Below are 22,574 nucleotides of genomic sequence, written 5' to 3' on the forward strand. Positions count from 1 at the left end.
CTAATATTGCTTATAGCGTTCCATATATTATAATTCTTCCAAAAATCTCTTAATGTAGATCCAGCTTTGATTCATTATTTTTTTAATATAATATCGTTAATTTTTGTATTATTGTAAAAAATAATTTAAAAAAAATAATTTTTAAAAATGTCCTGTATATTTATATAAAAAAAACATATTGTAATTACGGTAAAAAATAATAATAAGATAAATAAAAAAAATACGATTTAAGAATAGGATTGCAAAAATGTGACCGGAAATAGACGTTATGGAAAAATATTTATAAGAATATTGTGAATAGTAAAATACAGAGTCAGTGTAATTTTAGAACAGAATATCGATTCAGCCTAAAACCGTGATTTATTGATAATGTTAAAAAAGCTTTTAAGAGAAGAGATAAATCGTACATCATAAAATATTTAAAATAATAAAAACAAGACGAGTAGAATATAAAGTTTTAAATGAAAAATTAAAAATAGTTAAAGCATTAAGAATGGCTGAAAAAAAGTGAATGAAAAGTCGATAAATAAAATAAAAAAATTACCTGAATAAGATATGGAAAAAAAGATACATTGAAAGTATAAAAGACATTGTGAATTAAATACTTTAGTGCAATAAATTAGTACAATATAATAAGGAAAGATTTATTGTAAAATTTCGAGAGCTTAAATCAGTATTCTTAAAAAAAAGGAACATGGGAAATACTAGGAACTAAATTACATTATTTAGTAAATAAATCACTTACCAAAAAGAGAAATAATAAGATTGCTCCTACTATACCTATAACTAATTTACAAAATTATTTTACAAAACATTATGTGTGAACAACAATCGGGATTCAGAGGAAAACATTCCACAGAGACTGCATTATAAATAGTGATAAATTGCTGGCCAATGATATAATAAGAATCATTGGAACAGTTTTCTTGGATTTCAAGAAACAAAAGACAGAAGTATTATATAATGTTAAATAAATTAGAGATTATGGGTATGAGTGAAAAAGTTTTAAGATGGTTTGATAATTATTTATAAATAGCCAAAGAAAAAATAACTGAAGAAGATTTGGTTAATATAGTTTGTAATCCTGAAATTGAATGTGAATCTATCAGTGATTCTGAAGAACCAGATTTATTTACTGCTAGAAATATGAGCGAAGTGATTCAGAAAATACAATAATGAAAATCGATTACAATGTTAAAACAGCAATAAAAATCAAACGATATTTCAGAAATATTATATGAAAAAAAATATTTATATGCATAAAAAACAACAAGATTTTTTAACAATAATAACCAGGAATTTTAAACATTTCTAGTGATAACGGTAGCGAATTTAAATCATAAAATAATTGTTATATTTTATTATATATGTTTATGAATATATTATGTACACATTGATTTTTGCTCATTACTACTTATGTTATTAAAACATATGTTAAATGTATGTACAAAAATAACAACATCATATTTTTTACGCGTTTTTTTGGAATGTACCTTCTCATTTGTATGAGCTCGACATTCTTTTTTACACGGTATTTTTATCAATGAATATATCCCATGATTTTGTATGAGCTTCATATCTTTTTTACGCGGTTTTTCGTTAAAAGTATCTACCGCGTAAATCAAGGGATGAGTGTATATTTAAAATATTTATAAGCGATAAAGCTTCATAAGTTATTCTTTTCACCGTTATTAATTTAAAATTTATTGATAATTAATGATTTAGAGTTCCTTTTGAAAGCGCGGAGTGCATCTCGCGTTCGTAGAACGCAAAAATTTAATAATAAAACGCGTTACTAATAAAAAATGATTTACGGCAAAACGAGTCCCAAAATAGCAGTTATTTTTGCGACTTTTATATTAATCCTGCTTTTTGCACATGTACGACACGCCATTGAGGGGATTGCGATTAAAAAGATATACGACCGGCACTCAATGCACGTGTACCGGTTAATACCTACAGAATGTACGAAAAATGTACCTTTTGTCAGAAGCCCCTCATACATATATAAAACATTAATAAACAGATTAATTCGTTTATACAAAAGTTATCATTTGTAAAGATATTATACCGATAAATTTGATGAAATACTGAGATTAAAAATTTTTCCTATTATCAAATTACAATACAAAACAGACAATAAAATAAATTATCTATACTAATCCAGTACTTTGGATGAACCTTAGCTACTAATTAATCGTACATATCGTACATAACGTCCATCTAATCATTAATTAGTTAGCTACTAAAACCAATCGAAATATGATTATTAAATATGAGTAATTATATACGATTAATCTGCTACTTCGAATCGTATTAAATAGAGTAATAAATATGTTAGGTATTATTAATATAAAAGTATTTTATTTTTAGGCAATAATATATATTATTTGAATGCCTGTTTTTGAAGGTAGTGTGGGTGTATTAGTCAAGTTAGTAAATAAGGTTTTTTTTTTACTATATATGTACCTTTTTTTGAAGGAGGAAATCTTTAATCAGACACCATCAACTAGAGACGCTAGTTGATCGCCGTGTGGGATTTTTATCCAATAAAACCCCCCTCTGCTACTACCACATCTCCGGTATACTTTTTTTACACATTAACATATATTTTTGTGCCCTTTTGTCATTAATTAATAGTCATACAGATACGTTTCTTTCTGATTCGTTGTTGGGGTAGCTCTTCGGCTTCTCTCATCCTCCACTTTCGCGGTCATAACGCACGATTAGGGATTCTGTGTCGAGACAACCCGGGAATTTATTCCCGAGAATTCTAAGATTTTTTGCTGTCTCGAGTCCCGGGAATTTAAAAATTAATAGCCCGGGACTCGAGACTTTCCGAAGTGCAATTTTACAAAAATATGTAAAGAGCGAATTTGATGTCGAGCTTATTTTATGTCTCGATATGAAGACAAGGTGTAATTCCTTATTACCCATGATCTCGAGATTTTGAAAGTTACGAAATTGCATTAGAAAATCATTAATTGATCTTGGCATCGGCCAAATTTGGAATGAATCGAACATTCACGTATTGGAAAATATTTGTGAAGTACTCACTCCTATAAAACTGGCAGTTGAAGCTCTAAGTCGTCAAGATGCCACTTTATTAACTTCCGAAATTATTGTTAATTTCCTTTTAAAAAAAATATTTGTAATCAACACAACTCTGTCGCACGAACCACCAAAATATTTCAACGACTAGAAATAAAAAATTCAACTTTAAAAAGGAGTTTCAGATATTAGATTCAACTATCAAGCGAACTCCGAATCTAGAGCTTTTATTCAAATCATTGCTTACAATTAAGCCAACATCTACAGAAAGCGAGAGAGTTTTTTCTACATCTGGAATATTTGCCACAAAAACCAGGAACAGGCTATGTGATTCATCATTAAACGCCTTGGTGTTTTTAAAAACATATTTTTCCATACAAAAGTAAAGGTTTTAACTTAATATTGATATAAATATTTCGATTAAAAAAATTGTAATAAATTAAATTTAAATAAATATCGAATAAAGTTTTTTAAATTGTTTCAATAAGTTTTCACCTATCGTACCTATAACACAAATAATATAAAATAATAATAAATGAATTAAAATTAATAATAATAAATTAATTAAAGTTAATAATAATAAGTTAATTTTTTAACATAATTTTTTTTCATGATTATACGAAAAATAATCAAAGTCTCGAGTCCCGGAAATTCCCGGGACTTTAAAAATTTGGGTCTCGAGTCCCGGGAATCGAAAAAACCCGAGACTTAAGAATCCCTACGCACGATGCGAATTCTTGCCAAGCTGACGTATTTTTGTCTCTCAACATGTAGAGGACCATTCATTTGTTTTTGCTCAAAAGCTTCTTCAATGTTTTTTTTCTTCGCTTCATGCTAGGCAGCTAAAAATTGTGTGGGGAACATCGTATGGTTCGTCAAGTAATAATATAGTCCTTTAGGTTCACAATTAGTCTATACGTCCGACGTCCTTTGATTGAGGAGTCCCACCGATCTTGCCATTTGATCATGGTCAGCTCTGTCTTCATCCTTTCTTCCATTGTAAAAACATGGCTCTCGAAACAAGCAATTCGCATTGCGTCAAAGCAACTCTCAACGCATTTCTCCGTTGAACTCTGGTCAGCATGTTCTTTTCACCCTAATTTATATGTAAATAAATTAAGCTAACATCTATGTATAAAATATTTAATATGAATTAGTTTATAGCTATATATAATATGATTCTATTCTACACATGAAAATAATAAGTGCAATATGGGCTTTAGGAATAACCACGCCTTTGAACAAACAACAAAGATTGAAATCATAGGATTGGATTTGTATGAAAGCGAAAAAAAGAACCTAGTCAAGCGAATTGCAACTGACGATAAACCCATGCCTTACCACTAGGACCTTGAGTCGAAAAGGAGTCAATGAAGTGGAAGCATAGAGGTTCACCGACAACCTACAAATTCAATACTCAGCCATCTGCGACAAGATTATAGATACGATTATTTGGGATTCAAAACGAATTATTTTAATTGATTATTTGCTTCATAAGTTAACCGTGACCAGACAATATTATCCCATATTATATTATCGTTTGAAGAGAGATAATATATTAAATAAAAACGATGAGGTAAACTTTGAAAAGGCGTGTGCCCTATTTTCGATAATACGCTAATTCTCAAAGCTCTGGTTGTACACGAAGCCCTAAATATCATTAGCTTAAAATAAATTTCTCATTCACCCTACATCGCATATTAATCTCCTAGCTATTATAAAATACTATCTATAGGTAATAATTTATTTTTTAACTTATATTTAAAAACTAAATATGATTTAAATTTTATATATATTTATGTAATATATTTTTAATTAACGTTTGTTTTTATGTCGTTGTTTGAATTTTTAACGGACTTATTCAACACGTTACTTAGCTTTTTGAGATGTGAGGGCTAGCGTATCGCAACTTTTCTTTCTTGCATCTCGTTTGACTATGTTAGCCGCCGCAGATTTTTCAGCTGCATCGGTCTTGATCTTGATCATGATAAATTTCGTTTATGCGACACGTTTGTTTGTTTGTTTAAAAACTCTTCCCAACAAATAATTATTTACAAATGTACCTATAAAATACCCATAATATTAGGTCATTGTTAATTCATGGCAATGTTACCGATAATTCAATTGATTTTATGTTTTTTTAATTTTACCAGAATCTACTTTATTTCTTGTTCTTGCTAATTTGACCGTTTGCCATTCAGGTTCAGAACCCCAATAACCTTACGTGTGGGATGTGTGTGATTTTTTTTATTTGTGATGGTTTCTGTTTCAGCAACGAATATCCTTCGATTCTCGTATGTTTATATGTGTGTGTGTGAGTATTTTGCGCACTTGTTTTGACATACATATTTTTTTGCTTTTTAGCCAGGTTTAATTGCTTTTGCGGTTTGCGGTTACGTGCCATCCACAGTATGAAATATATACATTTATTTGACATTTAATACGTTCTTTTCAATGTAACGACCCGCAAACAAAAGCTACCACGCAAGTTTCCGTATCTTGATATGATATATTGACGATACACAGATGTTCTATGACGCTCTATCTAAAACAATGGATCAGATTATGAACAATAAACATTTTTTCATAATGATATAAATAAATATAGATATAACAATATCTACATCACAGTACAATAAAATAAAAATAAATTGTCGAATAAAAAGTTTACTTCGTCTTGTTCCAAATATGGTCCATTTTCGAATGAGTAGAAATAGACCGTTCGATATACATTTATTATATTAACAGCTTTACACCAATGCATCTGTCAACTCCATGGGGTGAATATGTATAGTTTTTTATCTACAGTATTATATATTAACTAAAACACTAACTGAAAGAATAATTCATCTATGCATTTTTAATTTTATTTACTGGTACACAAACAAATGTTAATCGATTGCTGGATCAAATAAATATAAAAGGTCTTATTTTTTTTTATATTTTGGACGTATTTTTAAGTATATAATAAAGTATTATCTACAAAGTTAAATAAAGTACGGCTCGTAAATATAGTTGTATTTTATGAAAACGTCTCTAATGATAATATGATGATATTTTTTCAGGCACAAGCCGCTCTCATGTACGACGCCGTCTATGTCCTAATCGAGGCGTTCAACAGGCTTATGAGGAAACGGCAGGAATCGATGAGAAGCAATTCCAGAAGGGCCCAGATCTTCAGCAACACCTCCCGCTCTTTGGACTGCACCACTAAGGGATGGGTAACCCCCTGGGAGCACGGAGACAAGATATCGCGACTGATCAGAAAGGTAAATTTCCTTACGGTCGATTAATTGAGTAATTAAAGAACAAACGCTTAAAGAGGACGAGCTTCGATTGATCATATATATACAGTGTATATAATTTTAAATAGTATACCACGGCAATATTAAATATTAAAATGCTACAAGGGCGAAAAGCAATGTCTAATATCACAAGTATGAGAGTATGATAATATACTATTTAATTTGATTTTTTTTTTCTGTAGTGCTTTGAAATCTATCAAGTATGGCACACAAATAATATTTCATTTAAAATGTTAAATATTACTAATTAGTTTGCTGCTCAATTTATTTTCTTAATTTAAATTACCTTTTTGTATACATTTTTATTTCCCTTTTTCTAAATCTTTTAACTACAAATACAATTATCTTATGAAAAAATATATTAAAGCAAAAGTCTTCGAATATCAATTTTAATTTCAAATGTATTACGCAGCATTTTAACTTAAAGATTATTATTCTGTTTAAGAATTAATTGGCTAATTAAAAAAACGAATATCAAAAGTCTTTCTTTGAATTGTCCCAGATAATTTAAAATTACATTTATGCCGTCTCTATACAAGGTAGTCCATAAGGCATTATACATTAATTATTAATATTTATTAAAAATATAAAATAAGACGTCTGTATACACAAAAGATATTCGAAATGGTAATATACATAGCCCATCAAATATTTCTAAAGCTTATACCTTTGTAATACCGCTTTATTTATGTTTTAATTCAACGTTACCTAAAAAAAACATAACTTTTTAAGCCAGTGGTATCCAAACTTTATGATACTATGCCCCATATTTAAAAAAAAAAATCTTGGTGTCCCCATTGATTTTATAAAAGAATTCAGGCATTCAATTTTTAAATTGTAAAAATAAGTTTTGCTTTAAAAAATTAAATTATAGTAATAATAGTTTATGAATATATTTATTTTTAATGCAATGGATGAACTGTCTATTAGCACAAAGTTTATAAAATAGTCGTGCTATCAATGAAAGTACTACTCATGGTTATTTTCACACCACAAAACGGGATCTATGTTTTGAATTAATAGCAGCATATGCAGCAAATCTCGTTTCTCTTAAAAACTGCTCATTTTAATTCAACCAAAATAGAATTAAAGTCTAATTTTTGTTTTAATAAAATTTTGCATAAAAATTAGCTTAAAACAGTTGTTCATTTTTAAAAGATTTCATTACAAATGTATCATGCTATTCATCGACAAATAGATTCTGTGCTCAATGAGAACTTTGTGAAATTAATATCATATAAATAGTGGGAATATTGCATAATTAAACTGTGTAAATATTAAGTTTACATATTTTTTTGAGATTGCATTCACGTTGTCTTTTTGAATCAGTGGATGCATTTATGATTCTTGCACTGATTTATTAAAATAAGTATAAGGACCAATAAGGGCTCTTCTGTCGAGTATTTTTCTACTAAGAACGTAACCCTCTTTAGCGAGCATTTCAATGCCGATATAGGGTGCTGTCATTCTAGGATTCTTGAGGGCATCTGTCTCTGACTTTCATCAACTGCGACTAACGGAGTTTTTTGGGAACTTAATTCAAATTTGGATGGCTCATCATAATTTCCACTGATGAGTCATCCCTAATCAAGTCGAAAAATCAACAATTTATCTATAATATGGGAGTTGCAATATTTGTTAAATTAAAATAAATTCCAGCAACAAATATTAATAAACAAAATGTGAAGGTCTATTTAAGCCGGTTATAATATTTGTGTGATAAAACAAGTTGCTACCTATCTCATAATCAAACTGAAGTAAAGTATTTTTTACTATCTAATATTTTGAACAAGTTAAAATTAACGGCTTTCTTTTCGCTGGTAAACTATTTTCTCTTTATTTTAGTTCATTATTATTTTCCAGTGGCGTGCGAAACAAAATCCCCAGGGTGCCGTTCAAACAGTGAAATATTGAGTTGTTTTTGTTCTTCTCATATTATTTTTAGTCTTTCCGAGCATGGTGTGAAAAATAAACAAAAAAACACCGAACGCTTTGCTTTCACGTATTCCATGAATATGTTCCCTTTCTTTCAGTCCACTCTTGATCTAATACCAAAGGAAGGGTTTCTCTCTATCTCGCTATTTTATTTTCACTGTCTTTTCGCGCACCGCCGTTGAACATTTTAAAGCATTCCATATTATTATTTATTCGCTTCTCTCTCTCTCTTCCTCACTGTTTGTTTTTGAGGTACTCTAATATACGCGATCATTGAAATTCAAACTTGCTCGCGACTACGGTGTGTTCACAAAGTGTTTTATTAAATTTCGCGCCGCCTTTGTTCAAGCGAAATCGCGACGCACCATCTTACAAAGCTGTCTATAAATAAAGATAATAATCGTAACATGCGCAAAGGCTTCCTCAATGTCTGTAAGAAAAAATATAATATTATGAAAGAAAACTTGTATATTTTTTACGCTATGAACTTAACCTGTTTCCATGGCTGAATTTTTGTTTCACAATCATTTAATAATAAAATAAATCTAAATAGGTTGAGTCGATTCTTAGGTGAAATTAAAATTATTATGTTTATTAATAAACATTTTGAACAAAGTATCAAAAACAACACTTCAATACAGTCACTTCATTACAGCCGTTGTGGAAAAATATATTATAAAACAAGGCAAAAAAGCAATTTTGTCTTGAAAATTTTTCTCATTATATATATTGTGTGTAATATTTGCTTTTTTTGATAACAAGTATCTTGTTGTGTCACATATTTTCGAGTTTAACTTTGAACAATTTTATTTTTAATAATATTTTCGCCGCTCCTCCGTCGACCAATTCATTCAGAACGAAAAGTTAATGAAAATAATTTCAGCATATTTTTCAATAATATTATAATGAAGATGTTTATTAAAATTATAAGTACAAGTTTAAAAGCGTAAAATTTATTAAAATCATTTGGGGATAAATTATTTAAGACGATGAAAACTGAACTGTTATATTGCTATATTTATTTTTGCAATTTAATAGTATACTTTAATTCAATATTTACCATTTGTAAGTCAAACTTATACGAATATATCTATTTATTTTTATCTACATAATTTTACTTTTTTTAAGTCATAAAATATTTATTTCTTAATGCACGAAGGTGTTTTTTTATTCCATCTAGGAAATCAAAATAAAATTTGAATTTACATTTTAAGTAAAAATAAGGACTTTTTATTGAAAAATATTGTCATCGTAATAAAAAAACAGATTGCTGGTTTATTTTTTTTAATGGAAAGCTTTCAAACGCTGAAACAGAAAAAATAGTCGATGATAAACCAATTTTAATAGCCATTGAAGAGGAACTAATTTTCTTTGACAATAACGAAACTTTTGCCTTTTTTTGTTGGCGAGAGATAAAAAAAGTTCATCCCAAAGATTGTTATTTCTGATCTATTTTTATTTTTATAATATTGGTATTGGTATTTAAAATACCGGTATTTAATATGGTATACTAAAACACTAGTATATTTGTCCGATTTTGCAATCTCTAATAGCGACTAAGAAATCTGTACTTTATTAAAGCTTAATAAATTTATTCCTCGGTAATTTTATTACTGCTAACTTTAAAAAGTTTTAAAATCAACGTATTTTAAAATTTAAAACGCCTATTATTTTCAAAACATGGGCTGTCAGAAAAAAATACAGGAACAAACACGTGCGTCTTTGAACGCGTTCAAAAAATTTCCATAAAATATCTGTGCGCGGAGCTGTATTTAATAAATTAGGAAATGAGTTTTTTATACATAAACTTATCCTGTTACTTCATAAAATATAATAAACATGTCAATCTAAACCTAAAGTTTTTTTTTCAATTCATAAAAGTTAGAATATGTGTCGAACATTCCGTGTAAATTGTATAAAACCTTTTGCCATACAAAAGACGGGGATTTACTCGCGCACTCCATACAATTCTATATAAAATCGATGGCAGCGCCGCGATGGCAAGAATTGGAAACACTAATATTTCTTTAAAAAATATTTAATTTTGATATATCTGCAAGCCTTAAGAGATGTGGTTAGATAAATGTTTTAATAACCTGTTCAAGCAATTTTCAACCTTAAAATATATGAAACAACTGTTACATAAGGTTCAAAAAAATTATGACGGCTAGATCCGTCATCCGAGCCTGAGGTTTGTACACCATGACGACTAGAGCCGTCAAACACGGTTTTCTTGATTTATTGCGACAAAGACAAACGTTAAGAAATGATTCATAGAAACGACACATTCAAGTTGTACTGGTCTATGTGTTTTTCACACAAAGGGTTTTAAGGGCCTTGCAAAGTTGACGATAAAGTTTTGGTGTAGCGCGAGGTCAGATCTGTCTGGGTATACGAATTTTACAAAGATACATATTCGCACAGTTTTGATTCCGTAGTATTTTTTGCGAGAAGGAAATATTACTATTTGAATTGTAATTTCTCATTTTGTGATAGAAATAATATTAACGTCTGTTTTAATATTTTTTACTTTGAGCGCCTTTTGCAAGTGAATCGGTTGCGTATGATTATCACACGGGGATGTCTATCGTTTCAGACCTTCAGTATGGTTTTAGATCATCCTAAAAAATACAGAGCATTATCGCATATCCGCTATTGTCTCTTTTTGTAACTTATCGTTGAAAACAAATATTTTTCCCGACGTATGTAAATTACTAAAGTAACTCTCATACATTAAAATGGAAACGTTTTTAGGCAAAAACTACACCATCACTTGCTTTAGCCATCCAACAAAAAATGTACTACTATTCTATATTTACATAATATTTGACATTTTGATTGAAATGTTTCTCGTCACTTCTATTTAATAACTAGCACGAGTTAATACATGCTATTTTTACAATAAGCAATTGAAGCGTTTCATCTCACTTTGCCGAATTAATATCATATTAAAACAACCTGCAAATCATAATAAATAGGTTCACCGTAATAAAAAAGAAAACTTTCGGCTGTTTGTCAAACATGCCGCTTTGAAAACGACCCATATATAAAAAGCTCATCTGCTCCACATAATATTCATAGTATATCTATATATATACGACAGAGCAAGTTTAATACATTAAAAAAGTTGTTTATTATTTTCTGAGAAAACAAAAAAGGACATGTTTTAATCGGATTATGTTCAAAGTCTAGACTTTGAAATATGTTTTATGGCCATTTTGATATATTATATATCGTCTCGAAGTGATGTACTTTTTAATAAATATTTGATAAAATGTGTATTAATAATAAGGTAGTTTTATTATGCAGAGAGATTTGACTAATACAAGAATATATTGTATTAATGAATGCGATATTTTAAATAAATGTGAATACCTTTCGAAACTAATTTATTCACTTACCACACTCCCAGTTTAATGTTGATCTAAGTCTTTTAGATATTAGTCCATAATATAGTATAATACGTTTGCATTCTAGACATTCTAGAGCTAGACAGCGTGTCAGGTGATGGTTTTGAAGCTTTCAGGTCCAGAAAGCAAACACGCCTCTCGCTAGTCCCGTATAGTATTATAAGACTCGGTTTCTCTACGGTGTTTGTCCGTAATATTATGCGGTGAATGGACATGCCCTAAGAGCTTTACGCTAAAACCGCTTTGCCATAAACCAACTGCCAAGAGTACCCTTTACATGGTACAAGGGTACGTGCACACATGTGGGAAAATACATGCATGATATGCGATGTGAAAATCCATTCATCAATTGCTCATATTTTAGTAGACCACTACGTCTTGGACTATGCGGAGAAAAGTAACAGTAATCTGGACTTTGAATGTTAGCGCATATATAAACTTCACATTCCGATATTTAAAAAAAATGCCCTCTAACATTTTTACCAAGTGAACAATTGATATAATTTTGCATGTCACATGAATTTCAAAAAAATAATCAGCAACTTCGTTATCGATTCATTAAATATCCGTAAATGTAAAAAAATCGTACAGGAAATAACAATATCAAGAATAGTTCTGGATGTAGGCGTGTACTATGATGTGCGGCAAATTGTGCATTACGAAAGTCTTAAATCTGATTAGACCATTACAATAACGGTCAACTTAAATTGTGATTATCTGGATTGTTTGCATGATTTAGTAAAAAAAGACCTATACTTGTCAAGAGAAGTTGAATAGTTTTACTTGAATAGAATAAATACAACACAATAATATGTATCAGTGTGACGAAATTGACTCTCGATAATATTGAGCAACTTGGCTGAAAGTTTTTCTTTCATCCACTTTATTCTCCGGACCTTGCTCTTTTCAACTAACATTTATTGCAAACAATGTAACACTTCAATGACGGAAAAAATTCAAATTACAGATGATGTGAAAAGGGGCTATCGAAATATTTTAAATTTTAATTATATCATTTTTTTGCTAATGCAATTCAAAAAAATGACTGAGGTTGAAAAGTTATTTCTTTAGAACAAAATTATATTTTAAAAAATAAAAAATAAAAATAAATAAATTGAAGTGATTTTTTGATTCAGTAAATTAATTTGTAATATTTTTACACATTTGTTAATTTGTTAGTATACAACTATAAGTTAATTTTACATATTTTTTTATAATTATTTCTGTTGTTATTTATTTTATCTTGAATTTAAAATAAATTATAAAAAATCAGTGATTCTTAACGTTTTATTGCTTTGATTTTTTTTACTACTTTTTTTGTATTACTGTGTTTTAATAATTTATTTTAATACTTTTCTAACATTATATTTCGTTTATTAATTTTACATAATTTTTATAATTCAGAGCCTTCCAATATTTTTTATAAAATTATTTTCAAGTACTTTTTGTTATATTCATATATTTCGTACTTTTTAATTTATTGATATTATTTTCAATATAATTAATTTATAATTAAAACAAATTAAAAAATGCTTTATTATTGCAATGTTATTTCTTCAGTTATATATGTAAATATTTAACTATCTGGTGTATCTAAAAACAGTGAAATATTGATCACCGCACATGTATGGCCATACCGCTCAAAGGGTTAATATATCTCAATGATTACTCATGTTACATTAAAAAATGAAAAAATCATAAAAACTATGCTTATATAGTACAATTTTGAGCAAGAATATGTTTATAAGTTTAGGCACAAAAGTAGCACAAAACTGCTTATGTACAAAAATTATTAATACTATATAATTCAGAACTTTTTTAAATATTTTAACGGTATCTAAAGATCTCTTTATAGATAGTCAACTTATTTTTGTGGCAAAAATTCATGTTTCTCAATGAAATTATAAATCTTAGGTATGTCTCAATCCACAATACCTTTGTATGTATTTACTCGGGTTTATTATGGCCAAAACATGGCGGCACTCTCTCGACTGGCAACCTCCGGCCAGCACGCCGCGGTTGCGGGCCCGCGCCCCATTCAACATTTATAAACACCATGTATCAACTTCAATATTTCAATAAAAATACTACTGCAGCGGCTGTGTCTAATTGCCAAACCAAACCTTAAATGTTATGTTTTCTACTTTAAAATTGTATAAATATAATCTGGAGTCCATAACTTAGATTAAATTGAGTGAAATATATTTTTTGTACCATAATATAATTGAGTCGTTAAAAAATAATGAAATATCATTTAACACAACAGATTTTTTTTGAAAATTTGAGATTTGAATCTAAAGCAAAATTTTACCATTTTTTCTGATTTTTCTGGTTCAAAATCAGAGTTTATATAATATTTAATAAAAGACCAAAAACATCTATAATAAATGAGAAAAAAAAATATTTTGGTGCAGATTTTGGCTTGGACCACAATCAACTTGTCGCAAACAAGAAGTTTAATCTCAAAAAATTAATTAAACCAAAAATAATTTACTTCAATTTTTCCGCGAGAAATAAAAGAGTTTGGCAAATTTATTATAAATATATAGTGTCTCAGTTTAAAATAAACTCAGAAGAAAACACAAAACACATCTTAGAAAAAGATGGGAAAATATAATTGAGGAAGCAAAAAACAGTCATCAGCTACAGAGAGATTATCGAAAAAATTGGATCACTTATAAAATATGAAAACTGAACAAAAAAGAAAACAACTCAAACAATTGGGTATAATAACCAAAAAAAAGTAAGAAAAAAGTTCACATTTTCATATAAAATGCCGAAGTTGAAGTAAATGCAGATACAAATCAAACAGAAGATCTATTTAAAACGATAAAATTACTGTCAGGTCAGGAAACCTCATAATGGATCTCGATAAAGTTTTACATATATGGAAAACATATCCCCTTCACGAGGTCAGAGTTGTCACGATCCTCAGCAGTGAGTTTATTTTATATTTAATGTGTTTAATTAATTGTACTGCTACACCATTACAAAGACGCTTTATCTAAAAATCATATATTTGTAAAAATATATTGTTTTGAACTATATAATCACGGACACATGATACAACACAGTGAAAACTAATAAATCTCAATACCGGCGTGATGCCGAATACATTTGCTTCTAAATTAAATTATGCCAAAATTCCAACGAATGCAATAACTCTCTTAAATTTTGCAAGCAAGAGAGCTGGAAATTGAATGAGCAACAAGTATACCTAAAAAATACATTTTATATATTTGACTCGTCACTTTCAGATCAAAGAATTTTGCGTCTCTATCCCAAAGATAAATATTTACAGTGCAAACGAGAATCTCGATAATGACGGCGTTTGAGTTGAAATAACAAAATTTAACAGTCGTTTGAAAAGAGGTCAGAGAAAGAAAAATAATTTTAACATTTATTACGCAATTAAATATCAGTTTGCATCATTACACATCTTTTAAAGGTGTTCATTGAATCATAGAATTATGATGTATTTAAATATTATTTAAAAACCTATAAAGTCTTATTTAATCAACATCGATATTAATCTAGCGAATTATGATATATCGGACTGTATCATAACATATGTATTGAATTAATTTATTTATCAGAAACTATAAAACTAAGAAAAATCAATTAATTTCCATCCTAATTGAAACAGAAACTTATTCCATTGATCAATATACTTGTATACAGATGTATCGCATTTACTGTGAGTATAATACTCCACTGCTTTAATTGATGCACATAATTATTAATATTGCTGCCTAATGATAATTTAATTAATGTGATAATGCTTCATATATATACATATTATATAATATAATATGTACAGCAATATGACATAATAGTTATCTTATTATGTATATTGTGATTTAATTACGTATACGTAACCGTAGTACAAATTTTCTCAGAATAATTTCAGTGTATCATATCATTTACAAATATATTAAAAAAAACAAATTTGGGGTTTGTGATAAGAAAACATAAACTTATACGGATTGTAGAACACTAGTAAACAAGATGACATGACCAAACTCCTTATTTAATAAATATACACAGAAAGTAAAATATTTTATTAGAAAAAAACACATTGACTAATTAGGCCAATTAAAAAGCGACTATAGTATTAAGGATGGTTTTATTTATATTGGAGCATAATTAAAAAAAGTCCTGAAAAATCTTTTATATTATTTTTGTTACCGTTAGAATAATCTTTAGTTGTATTGTATAAGTTATAAAATAGTTCTGAGCATTTCATATTATATTTCACGAAGTTCATCAATCGTTTAACGTCTATCAATATATATTTTCCCTTCAATTTGCTGAATGAGATCATCAATTCTAACAGAGGTCAATCTACTTAATTCTTCACTATTAATGTCACTTCTTCATGCTTCTCGTACTTGACACCAATTTTCTTGTGCATTGTAATAAATATATACAAACTAAATTTCTTTCGCTTTTCAGAACAAGCAAACCATTTAACGAATCTTGCATTTAGAAATTAACCTCTATACTAGAACATTTTTTTCTTACGCTACTTGCTATGTGAATGAAGCCAATTTATATAACATCATTATTGCTCATTAATTACTATATAATGTAAATAGATAATAGTTTCAACAATACTCATGATACTCAAATAATAACAGAGCGTCATATTATGTTCAAGTTTATATAAGCTCGAAAGCCATGTTCCTATAATATTTTCGACTTCCACTTCGCCATTATTCCGCTTCATACACTTTTCAAAAATAACATCCTTTACTTGATATGTGCGTCCTTGAGGTATAATAACAAACGTGCTCTCAACGCAGATTGCTTTGTGATAAAAAAAGTCTACCGATAGTCAAGCTTGAGCAAAATTTAATAACCATAAATATGCTTAATTAATATATTATGAGAAAAATCATCGTTACTTTTATGGCAACGATTTGAATCTGCTGCTCTTACTCCTGTTTATCAATCACATACATCCAGTCATTACAAATATTTATTATAAATAGATGATTAATACATCCTCAACTCGTTGGTGGTGCAAATTAATGAGCTAACTTGATCAGCTATCTAAGTTGAGGTTCAATTAGTAGAGACTGGATCAGCTGACTGAGGTCAGTCAACGAGAAGATAAATCTCTTGTAGTGGATTTTCATATTTTATTTATTAAAATACATGCAAATTGCAATCTAAGAATTAAAGAAGTGATCCTCTAGTACGCGATCTTGCTCGAGAAATTCAAACTATTAAATAGTTTATTTTGGGCAATACTATATCGTAATATCGTAGTTTTTCTATTTTAATGATTTTTGCTTCATTATTGTAGTGTTTTTACGATTTTAAGTCACCTATGGGTGAATTATAATAATAAAATAATCTATGAATTATTTCTAATGGGATTTTATTTCTATTTTTGCGTGAGAATTTCGGTTCAGCTCATTTTTATTAGTGGTTTGGAAATGAATGGGAGTCACTTTGATGCATTTTATTATATCTGGTAATACAGAATTCTATAAGGAAATAATAAAAATGACTCGTTGGAGCAGATGGTTTTATTTTACAAAGCCCATTTTTTATATCAGAGAATTGGAAACTTTGAATGAAACAATTGTACAGCGTTATGATCAATTGAAATATCAAATTGAAGTTTATTTATATATCTATGAAATATGGGACGACCCTCGTATGCAACGTTTATACATATTTAATTTCACCGAGCACTCCCACGATTTTTTAACAAAAAGCTAACTAACACACATACACACACTGCTGAAAGGCAGCGGCAGCAGGAGCAGTGCCGAAAAAGGGCAACAACGTTTTTATTAAATTATGCAAATTTAATCGTTCCACAGTTTGTACACAATTTTGTCATTCCGCCCGCGGACTCGCCACCTCCCACCACTGACGTATGCCCCCACCCGTTCCAAAACAAAATTGACCCATTATTCTTCGTCATTTCGGCTCTGGGCCGCGCGGGGAAGACACTCGGTTGATGGCTTATTTTCGCGTTAGTAATTGTCACTAGAGCAGCCGGCTGCCATAATGGCCGGCTTTATTTTGATTTTGCCCAAAATTAATGGCGGGATCGGACACGCATCGATCTTGTGTGTTCGTGTAAACACACATACACACACACACCCAGTGTACATATGTGCCCAGTTAATGGACAGTGACGTAACCTACATGGAACTCCGCAATGCGGGAGACAGTTTAACTTTTGATCCTCGAGGATCGAGGATTAACCCTTTGATGGCATGTAGCGATGGTGCAAAATGAGGAGAGAGCATTTCACAGCTCAAATGCATACCGAATGTTTTAACTTGGATATTTGTAGGATTTTAGGAAGACTTAGTAAATAAATATGGAAAATGCAGAAACTATTACTAAAGCACTTTCTTAGATATTTTAACTATGAATAGCCATATTCGAATCAATTTGCTGAATTTCTGTGGTAATGTTTTAATACATTATACAATAAAACATACTGTAAGGCACCATGCATTAACCCTTTGGAGTCCTTTGTCCATATGTATTGGACATCTGTTTTGTTATTGGTAGCTCCAATGTCCACAACGCCTGGACATTTTTTCTTATGGGATTTAAAATTTTATTTTAAAATTAATATTATTATAAATAAAATAAATAAATAAAAGCAATTTAAATATTTAATCTATTATATAAATATTTCTATATAATATCACTAAGCATTTGTGATTTTCTTATCTTTTTACAGAAAATTTATTATCATTACTTAAAAGGTTTACCCAATGCGTCATGATTGCCATTAAGTAATAACTATACAATTGAACGTTAAAAAAATATATAATAAAAAAATATTATGGTGCATAATTAAAATGTTTTTTTTTTGTTAAGCTTTCAAATGTGCTTTATTTAGTAGATGCTACGCCGAGAATGCAGTAAATTGTATCTCAATGGTCCGAAAATTTCTTTCAATTCTCTCCAGTAACAAAGAGTATTATGCTTAATTCAAATTCCAGACAATGAAATGAACGTTCTTGTCAAACAAATCTCAATATCTTTGCAAAAACTTGATTTGGCTTAACCATCTCACATCTGTGTGTGATCTGTTTTCACTAAACAAAAATATAATATTTATTTATTTATTTATTAAAATTATAACCATCGTGACCTGACAGGCAAATCTAATGCGTCACGATAGTCAAAAGTACTAATACATCATAATACATACAAATATAAACAAGACAAAACAACAGACACAAATCACCTCAACAGGTGTGCATTGTCCCATACGAACTGAACCAAAACTCCATATGTAAAGAGTTGGCAAGTGCTCCAGTTCTACACTTAACAGGCAAGAATAGTGGACGCGACCGAGAACTATAACCACCTTCAGGAGCCCACATTTGAAGCTCCTCGAGCACTGAAGGATTATCTACGATGCCCTTGAGCAATTTCCAGAAGTGTTTAATTACATAAACACTTCTGCGAGTCGACAAAGAAACGTATCCCAGGGCTCCCAAAATAAAAGCACTGGGAAACAAGAACGGATAATACCCGTATTCCTTCAAGTATAAATATCGAAGAAATTTACGTTGTACTTTTTCCAGCTTCAATTCATTACATTGATTCATTACGCCTGGGATCCAAATGATGGAGCTAGTTTCTAGTATGCTGCGGACTAGAGTATCATAAAGAGTGCGCAATACTAAAGTATTCCTGAAGTAACGCGCATTTCTCAAGATAAAACCGAGCATTTTTAAGGATTTGCTACGAGTCTCTGCAATGTGCTGGCTAAATTTCCAACGTTCTTCGAAAGTCACTCCTAAATCCTTAGTTGAAGAAAACCTTTCCAGAAAATATCCGCCTAGATGGTATGAATATTTTGCCGGCGTTAATGACCTTGAAAATGAAATTGTGTGACATTTCTTTACACTGAAAGGCAATTGGTTATAGCAAGCCCATTTCCATATAGAGTTGAGATCCTCCTGTGGGTCGAGGGAATCAGAAATCGAATGTATTTTCACGTAAATTATAAAGTCATCTGCATATAATAAAAAATCTGAATGCTCTATTACTGTTTCTATGTCATTAATGAACAATAAAAACAACAATGGACCCAAATTGGATCCTTGAGGTACTCCAGTAGGGGTCTTAAATCGTTCTGAAAAGGAGTTATTATACTTGACGAATTGATATCTATTGGTCAAGTAATTTGAGAATAGATTTATAACATCTTCAGAAAACCCGAAATTAGATAACTTTTTTACAAGTAAAGCATGGTTAACTTTATCAAATGCTTTTTCAAAATCTGTGTATACGACGTCCACTTGTACACCAGAATCCAATGATTTTGAAACATAGTTAGACAAAACCATTAGATTAGTGACAGTGGATCGAGATTTACGGAAACCATGTTGTTGGTCGAGAAGCATACACCTGCAATGATTAAAAATGTATTTATGCAAAACAATTTCAAATAATTTTGCAGGTGATGAGATCAAAGCTATTGGCCTGTAATTGTCAATCTGAGATTTGGGACCCTTTTAATGAATCGGAGTGACTTTTGAACATTTCCACAATTCTGGAAAACAAGAGGATCTCAAAATTAAATTAAATATTAATTTTAGAGGCTGTAAAATACCAGACTTGCATCCTTTCAATGTAGTCTGGAATAAAATCTGGTCCCGCGGTAAAAATGGACTTTAGTCTGCTAAATCCATATTCCATATCAACCAAACTAAAGGTTTCGATTGATAACAAAGATGACCATGAACGATGAGTCTCATCGTAATTAGAATTAAAATCTAAATGTGACCCATCATTATGGTATACGGTTTGAAAATACCTAGCAAATCCATCTGCAATCTCTTCAGAACCTTCAAAATTGATGTTGTTCCAACTCATCGATGACAGTAAGGATTGGCCATCGCAATATATTTAACAATATTAAACTCTTGCATTTTTTTGCTTAGAAAGAAGCAATTGATGCAGTCTTAAATCACTCGATTAGCTTGTTTGTCATGGTTTTTTGGAATAGTCTAAATATATCAGTAATCCAATCAAAATGCGTAGCTTTGTTCAATTGATGCATCAAAGCTTCGATGTCTTATTATTACAGATATTAGTATTTTTCTGGCGTGAGATATAAGCACAATTTTTATATATTTCTTGCACTTTTTTGTGCAGGGAATAATTATAAACTACATCCGGTCTTACCGTTTTTTTTTGTTCCATATGTCACATACCTTGTCTTCAAGTTCATTTATCATTTCCGCTGAAACTTCATCGCTACGTGGAGATTTGTTCATCCTCACTTTTTTAATAGCTTTATAAATCTTTGCTGGTAAAATGTCTGGTTCAAATCTGATTATTTTAATAAGTCTGCTTTATATAATTCTAAGCAATATTCTCTCCATCTTTGTAAATTTTTTTGTGATTTGTTTTGGGGTTTTTGGAGCTGTACTGAAGTATTTCGGCGCAGATATCATTTATGACTAATAAACTTTTAAACTTATTCATTTGAGTTGTTTTCTTTTTATGAACAGGTTCTATGTTATTTCTATGTGACTAATGGCACGTTTGTTAAAAAATTTAACAATTTTAACAATTGTATTTTTTTGCTTGTGTGGTCCAATTGATGAATTATATGTGGTTTCATACATACTGCGGATAGGTCGAATAGTTCATATAGAGATAAAGATGCTTCTTATCACCCCTCATTACTTCTCGCCCGTGTAGCATTATATCTACAATTAAAACGCCGAAATGAATATGTGTATATGTCCAAATTACTTGATTATAATCGTATACGAGAAGTGCTGTTCACAGATTTGAATATATTACTATAATGAAATTATCTATTATGCAAGTGAAATTTGTTAATTATCATGGAAAGTATATTTTAATACAACATAAATATACCGAGCGACAATATTTAACCACGAATCTGTCAAATTTAAACCGACAACGGTTATACCATAAATATAATTTAATTTTAAAACGCGTCGTCGAAAAGTGACAGCGATCTTTACAAAGTCCACAAAATATAATTTCATTATCAGTAAAGCCTTTCTTCGTTGTTGGATTTTATTATAAGCCATTATGTACCGTATTTGTATTTAATATATTATATTTATTTTACATTGCGCTGCGTGTTCTGTATATTCATAAATTATATTTTTAATTAAGTATTATAATTAGAGTAATATATTTTATCGTTAAGCTCCTTGCGCGTTCTGTGCAAAGTCTTGAAGAAAAAAGCGATAAAAAATTGAAGCGCCATTGCATAGATGCTTGCGAATTATTTTTAATGTGAAATATACATTTGAGAAGTTGTTCCACGTTTTTTTATTTATCGTGCTTCATAAAAAAGGTGGAGATTGAGGGTCTAACCGGAGACGTAAAGTTCAACGACGAGGGCAGGAGGCAGAACTACACACTTCAAGTGGTGGAGATGACTGTCAACAGTGCCATGGTCAAGGTTAGTAAATATTAAATAATAATACCACACATATTTAATTATAATACTTTAAAAACAAATTATTTTATAAATAAATATATCGGTCTTATAATATCAATGAATATTTTAGTTTTATTTTTAATATTATCTAAATTTATGATTCGATGAAATATTTTAATATTTCAATTAATCATTTCAAAAAGTACATAAGTAACATAATTCAATATATAAACTGCATAACATAATAAATAAACTTTTTTTCATGCTCTTATTTTGATTATGTTATTCAACAAATGTTTAATTCTAAGAAAAAATCATTAACAATTTAACAAAATAACACAACAATTCAGTTGAATTGCTTCTAGTTTTTCAGTAGACACTTATTTTTATAACTTTGTATATAAAAGTTTTGCATTGATTCGTCCACATCATTTATCAGTCAGTATC

General features: G+C 29.6%; 1 protein-coding gene across 4 annotated transcripts in view; it reads left to right on the forward strand.

The window, feature by feature from the left end:
* Nucleotides 1–22,574, forward strand: part of LOC148234077 (glutamate receptor 1-like) — a 393,208-nt gene that overhangs the window by 328,697 nt on the left and 41,937 nt on the right. For all 4 annotated transcript variants that reach the window (XM_088187823.1, XM_088187822.1, XM_088187824.1 and 1 more), the window contains 2 exons: nt 6,117–6,320; nt 22,041–22,148. In XM_088187823.1, the coding sequence (XP_088043949.1) occupies nt 6,117–6,320; nt 22,041–22,148 (312 nt within the window). The remainder of the gene's footprint in view (nt 1–6,116; nt 6,321–22,040; nt 22,149–22,574) is intronic.

The sequence above is a fragment of the Plectrocnemia conspersa genome, unplaced genomic scaffold, assembly GCF_051122295.1.
Source record: "Plectrocnemia conspersa isolate PC_06_02 unplaced genomic scaffold, ASM5112229v1 ptg000006l, whole genome shotgun sequence".
Classification (NCBI taxonomy): Eukaryota; Metazoa; Arthropoda; class Insecta; order Trichoptera; family Polycentropodidae; genus Plectrocnemia; species Plectrocnemia conspersa.